The sequence below is a fragment of the Tachyglossus aculeatus genome, chromosome 14, assembly GCF_015852505.1.
Source record: "Tachyglossus aculeatus isolate mTacAcu1 chromosome 14, mTacAcu1.pri, whole genome shotgun sequence".
Classification (NCBI taxonomy): domain Eukaryota; kingdom Metazoa; phylum Chordata; class Mammalia; order Monotremata; family Tachyglossidae; genus Tachyglossus; species Tachyglossus aculeatus.
This window is the reverse complement of record NC_052079.1, coordinates 11,641,637-11,658,797: the sequence shown is the minus strand read 5'-3', so window position 1 is coordinate 11,658,797 and position 17,161 is coordinate 11,641,637. Positions and strand designations below refer to the sequence as shown.

General features: G+C 41.2%; 1 protein-coding gene across 1 annotated transcript in view; it reads right to left on the bottom strand.

Annotated features, from left to right (window-relative positions):
* The window catches only part of SCFD1 (sec1 family domain containing 1), a 63,983-nt gene extending 46,822 nt beyond the window's left edge, over positions 1 to 17,161 (bottom strand). The window contains exons 1-9 of the mRNA XM_038756388.1: positions 17,061 to 17,161; positions 13,786 to 13,856; positions 11,024 to 11,112; positions 8,773 to 8,863; positions 7,147 to 7,269; positions 6,107 to 6,194; positions 4,005 to 4,094; positions 2,703 to 2,758; positions 1,502 to 1,587 (exon numbers count right to left, since the gene is read on the bottom strand). Of these exons, the coding sequence (XP_038612316.1) occupies positions 1,502 to 1,587; positions 2,703 to 2,758; positions 4,005 to 4,094; positions 6,107 to 6,194; positions 7,147 to 7,269; positions 8,773 to 8,863; positions 11,024 to 11,112; positions 13,786 to 13,856; positions 17,061 to 17,148 (782 nt within the window). The 5' untranslated portion in view covers positions 17,149 to 17,161. The remainder of the gene's footprint in view (positions 1 to 1,501; positions 1,588 to 2,702; positions 2,759 to 4,004; positions 4,095 to 6,106; positions 6,195 to 7,146; positions 7,270 to 8,772; positions 8,864 to 11,023; positions 11,113 to 13,785; positions 13,857 to 17,060) is intronic.

Here is a 17,161-nt window from a genome sequence, read left to right as displayed (position 1 = left end):
TTGGTACAGTACAGAAAGGCTGAAGTAGAGGCTGAAAAGCATAACAGAGTCACATCTTGAGTGACACCACACAGATGCATCTCTATTTGTGCCAACCTGTACACCTTATTACACCCAGAACAGACTCATTTTATGGGAAAAATGGTCCCCAAAACTTTCACTGCATTATACCCAAACGACACAATGAAAACTTGTGTTATAATCTCAGCACTGACTATACAATACTTTAGGAAATAGTCCTAAAAAGGGCAGTATTTCTAACCTTGCACTAAATGGACCTGTTCTGAATAAGGATCTGAAATTTTCACTTAAGGTTAAAATGCATCAATTGAGATTTATGTTCAATCATGGAAACGCAGACCAGTTAGTTTCCAATGGAGACTTTAAAGAGCATAAGGGCTAATCCTACAGCCTTCTGAAACTTAAAAAGAGTAGGTATGGGTTGGAGGAGGAAGTAAACCATCACAGGGTTTGCCTTCAGAAAAAAAAAAAATCAGTGCCATAATCTTACAATTAAGGAGTCGACAAGTACAATGTATCTGCCTTCCAAATCCAAAATACGCTCACAAAATTTTTCAATCAATTGTAAAAAGTTTTCTGGGGCTGACATTTTCTGAACAGATCAGTTACTTTTCAATCACAAACTATTTTTTTTTCTTTGTTAGCTGCTTTTTGTATGCGATGGCATAAGTGCAATTGGCTAATAAGGTAAGAGATAGGGAAAAGAACTACAAGTTTTCCAGTTATCTTTTCCATCCTGGAGTTATAAATGCCACTGATTAAAAGGAAATGGCTTTCTAACCATGCTTCTACAAATAGGGTTTCTTTCTAAAGATATATGCAATTGAAATTTCTACCAAATGAAAGCTAAAGTTTGCTTTCAACCTGTCAGTTCAACATAAATTCAAAGTCCAAAATTGTTATCATCGTGTTTATAATTTTCTTTTTTGTAAAATAAGTAGCTTTTCCACAAGGCAGCAAATGTGGTGGTAATAAAGAAAATGTGCTATAAACACTGACGTGTCCTGTTTTTTCAGAGATACAATTAGCCATCCTTTAATTTTCCCAGAATTATATTTGTACTAAATCAGTGTTTACTCCTTAAATAGAACAGTTTTCCACTAAAGTCTCTGTTTTCACCTCTAAAAATGAATGAGATACATATGTCAAGGACAGGGATGCTCAAGATAGAGAGGCACCATTCCATCTCTCACTGCTTGTCATCTGTGTAATGAAATATTCATTGCATTACAATCAACACAAATTTGTGCTACGCCCAAGATAACAAATACGCTTGATTTGTTCAAACTTATCCGTACTTGTTGAAAGTTGTGTGCACTTAGTTTGAGTATGAAACATTTCTACAAAAGATCAAATGGCACCTCTCTCTACTCAGGAATGCCCTGTAGAAGAGGACCATACCCTTCCTTTCAATCTTGAAAAAGAAAAGAACTGTTTTATTTTCAAGTGCCCACAAGCATAACAGTAACCAACACTCTACCTGAACTGGCCAGCCCCAAGTGTGTCACCTGTGAAAAGACTGTTTCGTGCATCCCTTAGATTCTCTCGAAGTTTCTTATCCAGTTTCTGAAAAATGAAACACCAAATAAGCCCTAAAACATCACACAAAACTTGGAAGCAAAAAGGACACGAATCACTGAGTAAACACTAGGATTTGGGGGCTTGGTGGAGATTTGGCTTATTACTTAGGAAGGTGACTGTCTTGGGTAAGTGGTCAGGCTTTTTAGGTGGATTTCGCCTACCTAAACATTTGGGTTAAGAATTCCATATAATTTTCCAACTTTAACTTTTGTCCCTTTCTTTAAACTTCTAAATAATCTTAAATTATTTCAAAAACATCTAAAGAACATACTGAGTCATACCCAACTTGTTCAATTATTCAATTCCACTAGTTTTAACAAGAAATGATTCCCCAACTACTTAGCTAAAGTGATACACTCAAAAATGCCTTATGGGTTAATAATGGAGATCTCACTGAGTATTTTTGCTGAAGAACCACAGATTATACTCCCTACCAGGCTAGCTGTTTCACAGTGTTTTATTTTCCACAAAGGATGGTAAAAATATAAAATTTGATACCATAGGAAGTTGTGTGGGTTAAAATATCTGTACGTTTAAGAAAGGTTTAGATAAACTGATGGATAGCTGGTCCACAGGCATTCCCCTGCTCTCTCTGCATTGATTTTAGACAGACCTGGGTCCAGAAGTTGAAAATTCTGGAATCGTTTTCATAGGAAAAAAGCACTGGACAGCAATATATTAAAAAAAAATCACCATAAGACATTCTATCACGGTTGTGTTGTCAAGGCTGAATTTATCACTATAAGAATGAGAAAAGTAATTTGGGAAAATTAGCAGCATCAAATAGTTGGTTGGGCCACTTGGCTGAACCCCTGAATTAAGCCATGATTTTGATTTATTACTATTCAATCATATTTACTGGGCGCTTACTGTGTGCAGAGCACTGTATTAAGCGCTTGGAAAGTACAACTGGGCAACAGATAGAGACAATCCCTACCCAACAACGGGCTCACAGTCTAGAAGCGGGAGATCACTAAATCACCTACAATAGTTGAGAGCTGTAACACTAAAATTTCACATCATTTTTCACTGCCGACTGATTCACTTGGGGAAAACAGGATTACTTCCAAATTGATTACTTAATAAATGAACAAACTTACCACTGCCACCATCTCTGCTGCTGTTCCTCTTGAACATCTAATTATAGGGACAGCACCTATTAAACAAGTTAATGGTTATTGTAATCTTACCCTGCAGGGCATCAGTGTAGTTGTTGTACTAGTATTTACTGAGTGTCAATGGATTGCAAAGTCCTGCACTAGGCTCTGGGAAAGAATACGAGGATGAGAATTAGACATGGACTCACAATCTAAGAATAAAGTGGGGTGGGCGACTGGTGACAGACGGAGAGATGAAACAACAGACCTTCGAGACTGTGAGCCCGCTGTTGGGTAGGGACCGTCTCTATATGTTGCCAACTTGTACTTCCCAAGTGCTTAGTACAGTGCTCTGCACCCAGTAAGTGCTCAATGAATACAACTGAATGAATGAATGAATGAATACATAGTGCACCAAATCCCTAAAGGTCTCCCCGACACCCAGTGTTGCCCAGGCTTCCTGCCCTGTGGAGCAGGTGGAAGAGAAATAGCAGCACACCTCGCAAACACTAAGAGGCAAATGATTTAGGCAAGTTAATAATAATAAGGATGACAACATTTGTCCAGTGCTTACTATGTGTCAAGCATTTTACTAAGTGCTAGATAATCAAGTAAAGAAATAAGAAAGAGTTTACTCTGGACTGAAAGCTCCTCGTGGGCAGGGAACATGTCCACCAACTCTGTTATACTGTACTGCCTCAAGCGCTTAGTACAGTGCTCCACACACAGGAAGTGCTCAGTAGATATGACTGATTGATAAATTTCTCTGAAACCTCACAGAGGTGCTTGGACGGCTTTGGAATATTGGGCATTTCAGGAGGCTGGCACTTTGGGCAACTGCCTTTCCAAATATCACCCTCGAAAAGGGGATCTTCCTAGGCATTAAAGTACTGTTGCCAACATCATTGTAAAATTGCCCTGATAATCACCCAGCTCCTTAGCACTGTAATTTTAGATTCAGTATCTTGGTATAAAAGGCAAAACCTAATATAACTTTCAAAGCACATCTTTTTAGGACACTAAATAGGAGAGCGCATTAAAAAGCTAGGTTCAATGGGCAAATCAGCTGAAAATGGAAGAAAGAATTCTAATTTTGACAGGGCCTCTAATTTATTAAACGTTTTGCACTTCAGGTTTCTAATTTGCAAACTGGAGATAACAATATGCCTTCCTTTGTAGGTTTGCAGCAAAGTGGAGATTGGTTTGAAAATGCTAATTATGTACCACAGGTTAGAAACCTGACAAAAAACTTAAGTATGTACTTTTCATAGGAGAAAGGAACGTTAAAAAAAAATGGAAACTTACCAAGAGTAACGAAAAAACAGAAGAGACTGTCAACAATAGTGTCCATAATGGTCTCCATTTCAGTGTCTGTGATATCTGACCTGTTGATGGCTGAAATGAAATAGGGGGAGGAAAGGAAAGGCAGAGGTGAAGATAAAAAGTGCCTACTAATTTGTTAGAAATTATTGACAAATCCCCAAACAGTTCAGGGTCAAAGAGAATTTTGGTGCCCTATGCTCCAACCCTTGGAGATTTCAAGGAGTGGGAATAGAGGGGAAGATAATTATTTCCCAATGCAAGGATATGGAACAGTGACCTCTGAGTGGTTCTCCTGAATGGCACTTTGCTCCATGTTGGGACAATGACATGGCTGGCAGTGGTTCTGCTGTCTACGCAGGCCCAACCAAATTATATCTCTTAGCACTAGGACTGTGTGGAAGTGTCATTCTATTGAATTCCCACCTACTGTACAAAGGGCATGGAGTCTCAGAATCCCTGCCAGGTTTGAGGAACAGAGGATACACTGCAGGCTCGAGCAGCCTCAGGTGACCTGTCCGGGCAGAAAGATGTTTCAGGGAAACCCGGCCCTGTGGAGTGTGTTTCTCAGTTAGGGTGGTCACGTAGGGTGGGAGTGAAGCCGGGATTATCTCCACCATCTCTTAAGTCTACAAGCCTCCAGCTGATCCATGAGTTCGCCAAAACTCAGGAACTTCCTGAATGGTATCGGATCCTCCCAAGCACAACGCGGCCCCTCAGGCCTAGAAGCACTCCATGTCCCAGATCAGCACCACTGATATAGGACTGTGCTGATGGTGTAATGATTTTGGCAGGCTTCACAGCTTTTCTCAAGAAGCGGGCACAGAAAGACAGAGTTACCTTCCATCTCTCTAGTGGTTGGATTGCTATACTCACTGAAGAGAACGAGACTGAAATACCAAAAACTGGTTTTGAATTCTGCTTCCTTAAGTTTTGGAATACAAAATAAAATTTGGAACCAGTGTCCATGAGAAACTGGAGCACTGCTTAAAATCAAGAGGCAAAATGCAGTAAAAATAAAAATGTCCCACAATTTAAGATGTGGAAAATAAAATGATTAGGACAAAAATGAAACAGTTCCATTTTTTCAATAACTCACACCAAACTCAAAGTTATCATAGGAGAAAATCAGATAACATTCTCACAGCTATTTTAGGCCATTTCCTACTCATTGTGAGAAAGCTGTCAATCAATCCATAATTTGCAATAGAATGATGGAATTTAACTATTTATGTTTTTATTATTACTAGCAATTTGTATGCAAACAAAGAATTTTAGAGATTAGCCTAACTTTCCAACAAATTGACCCCAAATTTGGACTTAGATAAGAAATTCTATCATTTTTCTAAGGTTGAACATCTGCTACAATTTTTCTTTGTGATAGAACGAAAATGTTCTTGGAATGTTTGTTCTATCAGATGAATTTAGCAGTTAACATCTCTGAGGAAATTAGTTAAGGATTACAAAAATTTCATATAATTGAAAAATATATTTTGGATTAGACTGTTAAAGGTCATTTTTGATTCAAGAATGTCAGGAGGAAAGCAAGATCACAAATGCCACAGTCGACAGGAAGCACCAAACTACCTCTGATCAAGAGAAAAAGGGACAATAATTCTTTTCTGGGAAAATGAATGAAGGGCATCAGCGCTAAGAAAAAGAATTGGATGCATTATATAAAGAGCATTATTACGTGCAGAAAAATCTCAAGTGTTACTTTAAAATAAAAATTGTATTTGAAGCTCTAAAAAATCTACTGTAGCACCATAGCTATTTTCTTTAACCTAGGACACAGAACTAGAGCAAAGAGAAATAGAGCTGGGAAAACTTTCATGCTGCTTTTAAAATGTTAAACTTTTTCTGATCCACAAAGTTAGAGGCTGGACTTTGAGACATCCATTGTGTTGTATTTGGAACACCCATATCTAATTACCAGTTATAGTTAAAATGATGGTGATGTAAAAGCAATTAACTTCAGAACGAGAATCGAAGACAATGTGTCTAGTCTGTTGAACATTTTTTCTTATACTATGTGATGTTTAAATAAAAGCAAATTCCATTATTTCTGAAACAAATAGAATACCTACCACGATATGAGATGAGCTCCTTATTCTGATTACATAGTACAAACATATCATCTTCCAAAGTAATAAAATTCAGATACTGATCAAAAACCTAGAAAGCAGGATACAAATTATTATGAATTAATTACAAAATTCCAGTGTTACTCAAAATCTGGTTTATTTGTGCTAAAGATAGGAGTACCTGCACTACTTCAAAGAAATAAAAAAATGTTCCAGACATTACGATACTGAAGTAAAGAATAATGTAACTGGTCTGAAGAAAACATGGAGAACCTATGGAAACTATATGTATCGACCAGATATAAAAATGAAAAAAATAATGAGTATGAAATACTAAAATTCATTGTTATATACTTTCTCCAACACTTTTTAGAAGAAAAAATGACCTAGACAAATTAAAACAGAAGAAAAGTATTTGAAAAACACAAGAAATTATAAAATGAAATAATGCAGAATAATTACTAGTGCCACTAAACAGAATTAATTACAACTGGGGTCTCATTGCCCTAGTTTATTATATGTAAAGTAAAAACACGGAGAAATTATTGGTGGGATTCTGACTATTCTTTAACAGTATTATGAACAATAGTGCAACCTTTTGGGAAGGGAGGGTAACCCAATCCTGGAAATGCTAGCAACCCATTTCTTGCAAATTAGGCAGAGACCGGGAGTGGGCAATTATTTGGACTGGGAAACTACTTAACAAGATTTAGTAAACTGCGAAGCACTGCACACAAAATGTTTTGTGAATCACAGTACTTCGTAATAAAATTGTTTTGGCACATATTGATACTGAAATTATTGATCATGAAACTAACAAAACTTACACACACTAATAAATTTGGTCTAAGTATTCTCATGTGCAATGATGGCATGTATTTTTTATTTCTACTGGGCACAGAGTTGGGTCAGTTCAAATCAACTGGCAGAACAAATGTGGTCTCTGGCTGTAATTTGCCCATTCAGGCATAAGAACCAGATGGAACGAAAGGAAATGAATTCTAACTTTCACCTGTAAAAGCAGGTAAGTAAAACATGCTTACCTTCGCCACTTGTGTTACTGCACTTGCTCCTAAAGCAGCATTTGCAATGTCTTCCAGTTTACTTCTTGAGATAGCAGAAATAAAATTTAAATAGTAAGATTCGTAAAGTTGGTTTCGAAGATCCTGTAAATGAAATGAATACTATGACGCCAAAAAATATACCGACAATACTGAAGTGCCCCTGAGAAGGCAGCAGGATTTCCTGAAACACTGTATAAAAGATGAAAAAAGGATAACAACCCATCAGGCTGAGAAATCACTGCCAAGAATGCCCTGGTTATATAGCGTATAGGTTGTGTGGCTATATTCCTGTGCCTTTTTCTAGACTACAAGCTCCTTGTGGGCAGGAAATATGTCTACCACCTCTGTTGCATTGTACTCTCCCAAGTGTTTAGTACAGAACTCTGCACATAGTACTCTCAATAAGTACCACTGATTGATTTTTAAGTCAATTAACTTGAATAAAATTACAGCTCACTAGTTCCCACCTAAGGTAGGCTTTGAAACTCACCCTGAGTGGAAGAAATCTTATTTAATCTTGGTTTTTGTTTAGTTCTACTTTGTGAATAGTAGAATGAACACCCTCCCCAACAACCCTGGTTGTTCCTTCCTTGGGCTTCTGGTTAAATCTCACAAGTATTAATTTGTAACTCACAAATGCCATTCAACAATTATCTTGGGCCCTAAAGAATCCAAAGCCTGACAAATTACTGCCAGAGGTTCTGAGGATTAAGTGGATTTATGCATTAAAATTGAAAATGTATTTTATAGTCAATATTATCCAGATTTGAATGCCCCACCTTAAAAAAATTAATAGCAAAATCAGAAAGAGCAATAACAAATATTTCAATGTAACAACATAAATAAAACTCCATTTCAAGGCAAAATATGAGGAAGCTAGCAAAATAATTGGAAAGATAAAATCATGAAGGTCCAAACTTTCCTACAGTTGCCACATCCCAGAAATGGCTCACAAGGAAGGCTATGAAATCTCCCTCCAACAAAATCTTTAATATGCAGAAATCCATATGATCGGGGCAGATAAATACAGAGCCTCTGGGTATCCCTTCCTGGGCTAGGATGCTATGATTTCAGCAAATTAAATTAATTATGCAAGCTATTGTATTTGAAGGGCGGATGGGTACGGAGAATGCAAATGGTTTAATATCTTCTGGAATTATCTCTCTTCTTTAACATGTACTCTTAAGTACCTGGGTCAATGTTATGTGGCCATGCCATAAATTATTAATGGACTCTAGGAACAGAACTACAATGAAATGTCCACTCAGAAAAAAATAGTTATCAGGACAATCATCAGAAAAAGATGCATATCATTAAAATAGTCCCAGCCATAAAGAAGCATCATGAATCTTAACTGATGATTTTAAAATCAAATTTCTTCACTAGCCTTTTATATTCGCTAGTCTTTATTGATGAGTAAAGGTATCATCGGCAAAAAGAAATTGGGCTCCCACTATTTCAAAACTTTGGAAAAATAGACACAAAAGTCAGAGCTGGATACGTGCAATGCCTCTCTTTGCCATCACCGGGGTTTCCATTAACAAAATGCTTCGTTTCTCTAACTCTTCTCAGCCTTACTAAAAGCAAGACAGTAAATTCTATTACCTGGCACATTCTGTCTATATTTTCTTCTGTTGGCATAACAAAGTACACTGCAGGAACATCTGGAATAGGATCTCGATCGGAATGCAAAAGCCTGACCAAAAAAAAGATATGTTACCAATTACCCATAAAAAAAATCACTTTTCTCCCATTTATTCATACTTGCAAAAATTATTCTGAAACTCAAATTAACCTGCTTTTGCTTCATTCAAAATACTGTTGAGCATTTTATCCATCACTTTCAACGTTAAACATCCTCATTCTGCACCACAGATATATTTACAATATATCTTTGGAAACACATTTGAGTTTTTAAGAATCTGGGCTTCTGGGTTAGGTGAAAAATCAGTGCTAACCAATTTTACTCCCACACACCTAAAGCTTGTGGTGGGCAGGAATGTGTCTGTTTATTGTTGCTCTCCCAAATGTATAGTACAGTACTCTGCACATAATACGCACTCAACAAATACACACTGAATGAATCGTAAATGCTTAAGTTCATGTAAATTTACTGCCAATTTCCTACTAAATTCAGATTTATCTTCTATCATGAAAAGTACAAGGTAACACACTTGATGCAAAACGTAAATTTTAACAGACTCTTGAAGAAGTCTCCATATGGGCACGGATTGGTTGATTGCTTCAGGGTCTACACTGCCATAACTTCACTTACCAAATGTTCACCCGGGGCAGAAATGATAATTTTTGGTTGTTTAACACTGCTTCCTGAGTATAGGCTAGTACATAACCTTGGTTTTAGGCTTGTCAGTACATAGATTCTGCCAATTTCTGAGATGCAACTGATCATCATCTGTCTTCTGGTTATGTCCTTCAACAGATCAGTCATCAGCTTATAGTAGCTCCAGGATGCCTCTCTCAAATATTTTTAATGGTATCACTGCCTGTTTGGATGGAAGAATCTCCTTGTGGATTGAAAGTGAATTCTGTCTCCTACTTGCAGATCCCTTATGCATCTTCTAACATGCCAGTGTTGAACAGGTCAAACCCACCCACCTCTGCTCTACTCTGACAGTGATGGGCAAACAGTGAGATGCGGGCACTTTCCATTTAGAGACAATCAATAATTGTGATGGGCAGTAGCCTAGGCAAAACCAGTTTCACAGAGCAGGACATTAGAGTAGAACAGACTACAGCAGGGCACACAAACAACTACCAAATGGTAAACTGAAAGGCGGCACACTCAAGCAGAAAGGCATAGTGAAGGAAAATCTTGAACTGTAGCAATGCGATGATAGGAGAGAACAATAATACTAATAACAATGGTATTTAAGTGCTTACAATATGTCAAACACTCTGCTAAGCGCTACAATGGAGAACCAGCAGAATGGGCAGCAGCAGAAAGAGGGTTACTCTTCTGGAGTGGAGGCTTTGCACGGGCTGTGTTTAAAAAGCCAGTTTCTAAATCAGAGACAGACCTCATTTACAGTAAATGTTTCAGCGCAGCAAGGAACTGTGCGCTTCTGTGCACGCACGCACACAATAGGGAATAAATTGTGGACCATGTATCAGTCTTTTAGCCACTCCAGCAGGCACAGCTAGGACTTGACCATCAAATGTGTCATTTTTAGAAGTGAAAGACAGCGAGATCTATACATCTAGCCTATTCAAGGCCGCCTCTTGGGATGGGACTGGGATGAGGAAAGGCAGGCTTGATTCTTGTCTGGAATATTTGACCAACTGGCACTTCCCACTCCTCCAAACAGCTGGACAACAAAGCTTTTTTTTAACTGTGGTATCTTTCAAATCTCATTTTAAAGGGCATCTAAGTAATGAAAAGAACTCAGTTCAAACAAATTAGCCTGTCTGTGGGACCGGAAGGGAGGGAACAAAACATTTAGAGAATAAAGGGAGAGAATGAAATGCTTAGGTAAAACTTCTCTGCATCAGAATCTCCACAAATCTACTTGGGTTAAACTTCTCATTCAAACACTGGGACGGAAGAGCCTGGGGGGTTACATCAGCCTGGATGCCGGAATAATCCTGACTTTGAGCCCCAGGAGGAAAAAAAATAAATAAAAAAAGCCTCTTGGAGTCCCACAGAGTACCAGGCTAAGAATTGTTCTTTATCCTCAAGCCAGAGACAGAAGTGAGTACAGAAGATTCTGCAACAAGCGGCCACTGAACTGGCCTCTTCCAACCACCCACCTTCAATGAAAGATCAAGAGATCATCTTCGTCCCCTTCTGATAATTATTCAAGAACTAAGCAATTAATAAATATCGGTTAACACTCACAGGTGCAAAGTGATTCCCATGTCTCTAAGCTCCTTCACAGATAGCAGAGGAGAAATGATATCTTGTCCAAATCTGTCGTAAATGAGTACCTACCCCAAAACAAACAAATAATTACACTTAAGCAGTTTCACTATGGATTAACTAATATGAACGCACTCAATTTAAGACAACCACATTTTCAGTATTACCACAAATCTGTTATTTAAAACAATAATAATGAGAAAAAGCTGAACCAGTAGAAAATCCTTAATGGCCAGGCTAAAAAGTGTTTGCACACTGGATCTTTACTTGCATTTTTGAAAAGAGCAGGACAAAAAGCCAAACCCTGTAGGGCTCTACAGAAAGAAGCCCAAAGACTGAATATTAATCTGATATTACTATCCAAAGATTAATAAAGTCAAGTTACTCCCATATATAAGCCAATAATTCTTATGGAATCAAATGTGTTAGCAAAATGCAGCTTCTAAAAAGTAAACAACTTTTACACCGATTGCTGACCTGAGTTTTTGCTCCAAACCAATCTAAAACCACCTTTAAGGAAGCTAAAAAGCTAGCAAGACCATTTCCCCATAACTACTCAATAATAATAATGATAAGTGGCATTTATTAAGTATTTATTCTGTGCCAAGCATTAGGGCAGATTCAAGATAATCATATCGGATAGAGTCCCAGCTCTATATAGGGCTCAAAGTCTAAAGGAAAGGCAGAAAGTATTTAATTCCCATTTTACAGATGTCCCATGGGGCTCACAAGTCTAAATAAGAGGGAGTAGGATTTAATCCCCTTTTTCAAGATGACGAACTGAAGCCCATAGAAGTTAACTGATTTGCCTAAAGTCACAAAGCAGGCAAGTGGCAGCACTGGAATTAGAGCCCAAATCCTGACCCGCAGTCAAAATTTTTTTCCATTACATACTGAAATTTGGGCAGACGGAGTTGTTCTTTTCATCTTTTTTGAGTCTTACAACTTGCTATTACATTATGCTTACTTCCTATTTCAGCTATTAAGTCTTGTACTGATATCAAGAATTCTAGATGTAAACTATGACTCAAAAGGGGGTTGGAAAAAAAAATCCATCGTAACAATAGTAATAACTGCACTATTTATTTGTAAAGCACTTACTATGTGTTAAGCACTGTACTAAGTACTGGGGTAGATACAATACAAGCAGATCTGACAGTCTCATTCTCACTTGAGGCTCACAGTCTAAGAGGGAAGGAGAATAGGTATTTCACTCCCATTTTACAGATGAGGATAGAGGCAAAGAGAAGTTAAGTGACTTGTCCAAGGTGACACAGCAGGCAAGTGGCAGAGCCAGGATTAGGGGCTAGGTCCTCTGAATCCCAATGCCACTAGGCTACAGTGCTCTTTAATCCCACCGAAGGTGCCATAAAATATGCTGATATTACAGCTAAACTGACTTCAGCTCTTAGGTAAATAGATAATGATAATGACACTTTTATAAATTCTTTTTACTGATTGGATTCATTTTCCAATGAAGCAGCGTGGCTCAGTGGAAACAGCATGAGCTTGGGAGCCAGAGGTCAAGGGTTCTAATCCCGGCTCCGCCACTTGTCAGCTGTGTGACCTTAGGCAAGTCACTTAACTTCTCTGGGCCTCAGTTCCCTCATCTGTAAAACGGGGATGAAGACTGCGAACCCCACGTGGAACAACCTGATTACCTTGTATCCCCCCCAGTGATTAGAACAGTGCTTGGCACATAGTAAATGCTTAACAAATACCGACATTACTATTATTATTTTCAAGTGGCATACCATGGAAAACAGCATGGCCTAGTTGAAAGAGCAAGAGCCTGGTTATCAGAGAACCTGGGTTTTAATCCCAGCTCTGCGACTTGCCTGCTATATGACTTTGGCCATGTCACTTAACTTTCCTGGGCTTCAGTTTCCTCATCCTCACAAAAGGGGATTAAATCCTACTCTCTCCTTTTTATACTTGTGAGGGACTGTGCCCAACCTGATTACCGTGTTTCTTCCCAGTGCGTAGTACAGTGCTTGGCACATAAATATGTAATAAATACTATATTTTTAAGATCCCTGGACAGGCTCCTTCAGAATTTCTTCAAAAAAGAAACACCTGGCAGGGAGGTGAAAGGAGGCTGGAGGGAGAGGGCACTAAGAAATAGCATGCAGAACTCCCTATTTCCAGAAACTTATTTTGTTAGAAATCTCATAGCTTTAAGGATAGGTACTGAGATTCTAGTAACCAGATCATACAAGACTAAAAATATTTTTCTCAGTGAGATACATGCTGACCGTTTTCTCATTCAGAAATTTAAAGCAGCTATTATGAAGTAAGTTAAAACTCTTTGGGCAGGTATTTCATCATTCTAGGTTATTTTCGGGGGAAAATTCAGATGTTGTCTGTGTGACCTTGAGTAAATCACTTCACTTCTCTGTGCCTCAGTTACTTCATCTGCAAAATGGGGATTGAGAATGTGAGCCCCACGTGGGACAGGGCCTGTTTCCAACCCAATCTGCTTGTATCCACCCTAGCACTTAGTATAGTGCCTGGCACATAGTAAGCACTTAAAAATACCATTATTATTACTAATTTAACTAACGATCATTACATTCCTTCTACAAAGACAAGATACATTGTTGCTTATCAAGAATGTTAAGAATGTTGAACAAACTGAAATGCACCGATGCTACATCCCAAACTTTTATTTCAATGTATTTAAGTATTTCTCAAATTCAGGAATGAAATATAAATCTATGAGGTATTTAAGTGTCTCTTACCTTCCATACTGGTTCTCCAGTGCTGTTTTTAACATGAGGCACATTAAAATTCAGCATTCGCCTCAAAGCCACTGAAAAATAGGGCACAAGAATGATTACTACCATTTACAAGACTTAACGACCTTCCTTTCAAATTCTTAATTACTGTGGTGGCCAAAAATGTAAACACAATGCCTCCGTGCTTCTGGTGTCCAAGATATTGTCAATGGGGAAACAGACTCATTTACCTTCTCTATGCATCGGTTACCTCATCCGTAAATTGGGGATTAAGACTGTGAGCCCCACGGTGGACATGAACTGTGGAAAATCTGAATAGCATATCCTGCTGAAGTAGAATGGCTCGCAGTAATCTACGCTTTGGAAGCCCTAGATTTAATATCAATAACAAACAACCGAGTAAACCACTGGGTAACCACTTGACAGAGACCAAGGAAAACTTTTCCTACATTAACCAGTTGATTAATTTCACCAAGCAGTGATTTTCACTTAATGAAAACATAAGGAACAAGTAGGGTGGACTGAATCTTAATTAGATACTAGGTACTGACTTGATAAAAGACTGTTCTAATGCAGCCCATCCTGTTCTTAGTAGATGTACATACCTGGTACCTTGTTATAAAAGTCTGTTTTAAAGACTCCACTAGCCTGACATTCTACACTATATCTACTTTAGAACAGAACAATGCTGTTCTGAATAAAGCTCAGAACAAGTATCTTAAAGTTGAACAGGACAGAACACTGTAAAATGGTACATATATATTACTTTTATGCAAAAAAACAGAACTAGTTAAAAGCAAGAGAAACTTATGCACTCCCTTCCAGTGCTTATTACAGTGCTCTGCACCCAGTAACCACTTAGATGGTTTGAATTATTTTCCCACTAAGTAATGATGATGATCATGATCACATCAGCAAGTAAACTCGTCTTCCCCAACTTTTCATCTGAAAATAGAATAGGGGCGGGGGTGCCTAAAGGAGTGCTGTCATATTAAAATCTAATATATGCATTTAAAGATGAACAAACATCCAATTAGCTGAATCAACTTTCATTTAAGTAGATTCTGTATGTTTGATTTCCCCTGGAAATTATTTCGTTCTTCATTGTAAGAAGCCAGCTTCTTTAGCTTGAATTATTATGAAAACCTCTAGTTGGCCCAGGTAACCAGCCTTTAAAGCGCTTAGTACAGTGCTCGGCACACAGTAAGTGCTCAATAAATACAATTGATTGATTTAAAGGGGAGTATAGGAGGCTGCAGGGTGGGAGATGTCTGCCCTTGGTATGTAATAATAATAATAATAAGAGGAGTGTGGCGAAAATAGCAGCACGGCTTAGGGGAAAGAGCACAGGCTTGGGATTCAGAGGATGTGGATGCTAAACCTGGCTCTGCCACTTGTCTGCTGTGTGACTTTGGGCAAGTCACTTAACTTCTCTGTGCTCAGTTCCCTCACCTGTAAAACGGGGATTAAGACCGTGAGCCCCACGTGGGACAACCTGATCACCTTGTATCTACTCTAGCGCTTAGAACAGTGCATGGCACATAGTAAGCACTTAAAAAACACCATCGTTATTGTTACCGCACTGTACTCTCTCAGGCGTTTGGTCCAATGGTCTGCGCACAGCGAGGGATCAATAAATACCATCAGTTGACTTCAGGTGCAGGGTTCCCCATGAACCTCGAGGGAGAGTGACCTGTTGGGAACGTCGCAGGCCCAGTCATGCTAGGGGTCATTCATTCTTTCAACCACATTGACTGAGCACCTACTCTGTGCAGAGCACTGTACTAAGTGGGGGGGGTCCTCTGGGCAGGGCAGCCCCCCGGAGGGTGGGGGTCTTAGGGAAGCAGCGTGGCTCAGTGGAAAGAGCATGGGCTTTGGAGTCGGAGGCCATGGGTTCTAATCCCGGCTCCGCCACTTGTCAGCTGTGTGACCTTGGGCAAGTCACTTAACTTCTCTGGGCCTCAGTTCCCTCATCTGGAAAATGAGGATGACGACTGTGAGCCCCACGTGGGACAACCTGATTATCTTGTATCTACCCCAGTGCTTAGAACAGTGCTTTGCACATAGTAAGTGCTTAACAAATACCAACATTATTATTAGTAGTAGTAGCAGGGCAACCCCTCGCGGGGGTGCCTGGGAAAGGCAGCCCCCCAAGAAGGGGTCTCTGGGTAGGGCAGCCCCCCAAGAGGGGGGTCTCCAGGTCGGGCAGTCCCCCAAGAGGGGGTGCCTGGGAAAGGCAGCCCCCCAAGAGGGGGTCTCTGGGTAGGGCAGCCCCCCAAGAGGGGGGGTCTCTGGGTAGGGCAGCCCCTCAAGAGGGGGTGTATGGGAAGGGCAGCCCCCCAAGAGGGGTGTATGGGAAAGGCAGCCCCCCAAGAGGGGGTGTATGGGAAGGGCAGCCCCCCAAGAGGGGGTCTCTGGGTAAGGCAGCCCCCCAAGAGGGGGTCTCTGGGAAGGGCAGCCCCCCAAGAGGGGGTCTCTGGGAAGGGCAGCCCCCCAAGAGAGGGTTTCTGGGTAGGGCAGGCCCTCGCGGGGGTCTCTGGGCAGGGCAGCCCCCCGGGGGGCGGGGGGCCTCTGGGAAAGGCAGCCCCCCAAGAGGGGGTCTCTGGGTAGGGCAGCCCCCCAAGAGGGGGTGTATGGGAAGGGCAGCCCCCCTAAGAGAGGGGGTCTCCAGGTAGGGCAGCCCCTCGGGGGGCAGGGGTCCTCTGGGCAGGGCAGCCCCCCAGGAGGGGGTCTCTGGGAAACGCAGCCCCCCAGAAGGGGGTTCTGGGTAGGGCAGCCCCCTGGGGGGGGGGGGAGGGTCTGAGTAGGGCAAGCTCCTCGCGGGGGTGTCTGGGAAAGACAGCCCCCCAGGAGGGGGTTTCTGGGTAGGGCAGCCCCCTTAAGAGGGGGTCTCTGGGTAGGGCAGCCCCCTTAGAGGGGGTCTCTGGACAGGGCAGCCCCTCGGGGGGCGGGGGGCCTCTGGGCAGGGCAGCCCCCCCGCGGGGGTCTCTGGGAAAGGCAGCCCCCCAGGAGGGGGTGTCTGGGTAGGGCAGCCCCCCAGGAGGGGGTGTCTGGGCAGGGCAGCCCCCCAAGAGGGGGTGTATGGGTAGGGCAGCCCCCTGGGGGTCAATCCCTGGGCAGAGCAGCCCCTGAAGCGGAAGGAGCGGGAGAGGCCAGGCCAAGCCGGACCGGGCCGGGCCGGACCGGATCGCCCCGCCGCCCTGCCGGCCCCGGGGAGGAAGCAGGGCTCGGGGGCGAGGAGTGAGGCGCGGGGCGGGGGGGTGTGTGTGTGTGTGTACCTGTCTGCCGCTCTCTAATACTGGACAACGCCGACGACGACACCGCCGACGCCGCCGCAGCCATGACGGGAGACGCCGCCGCCACCATCCGCCGCCCGGCG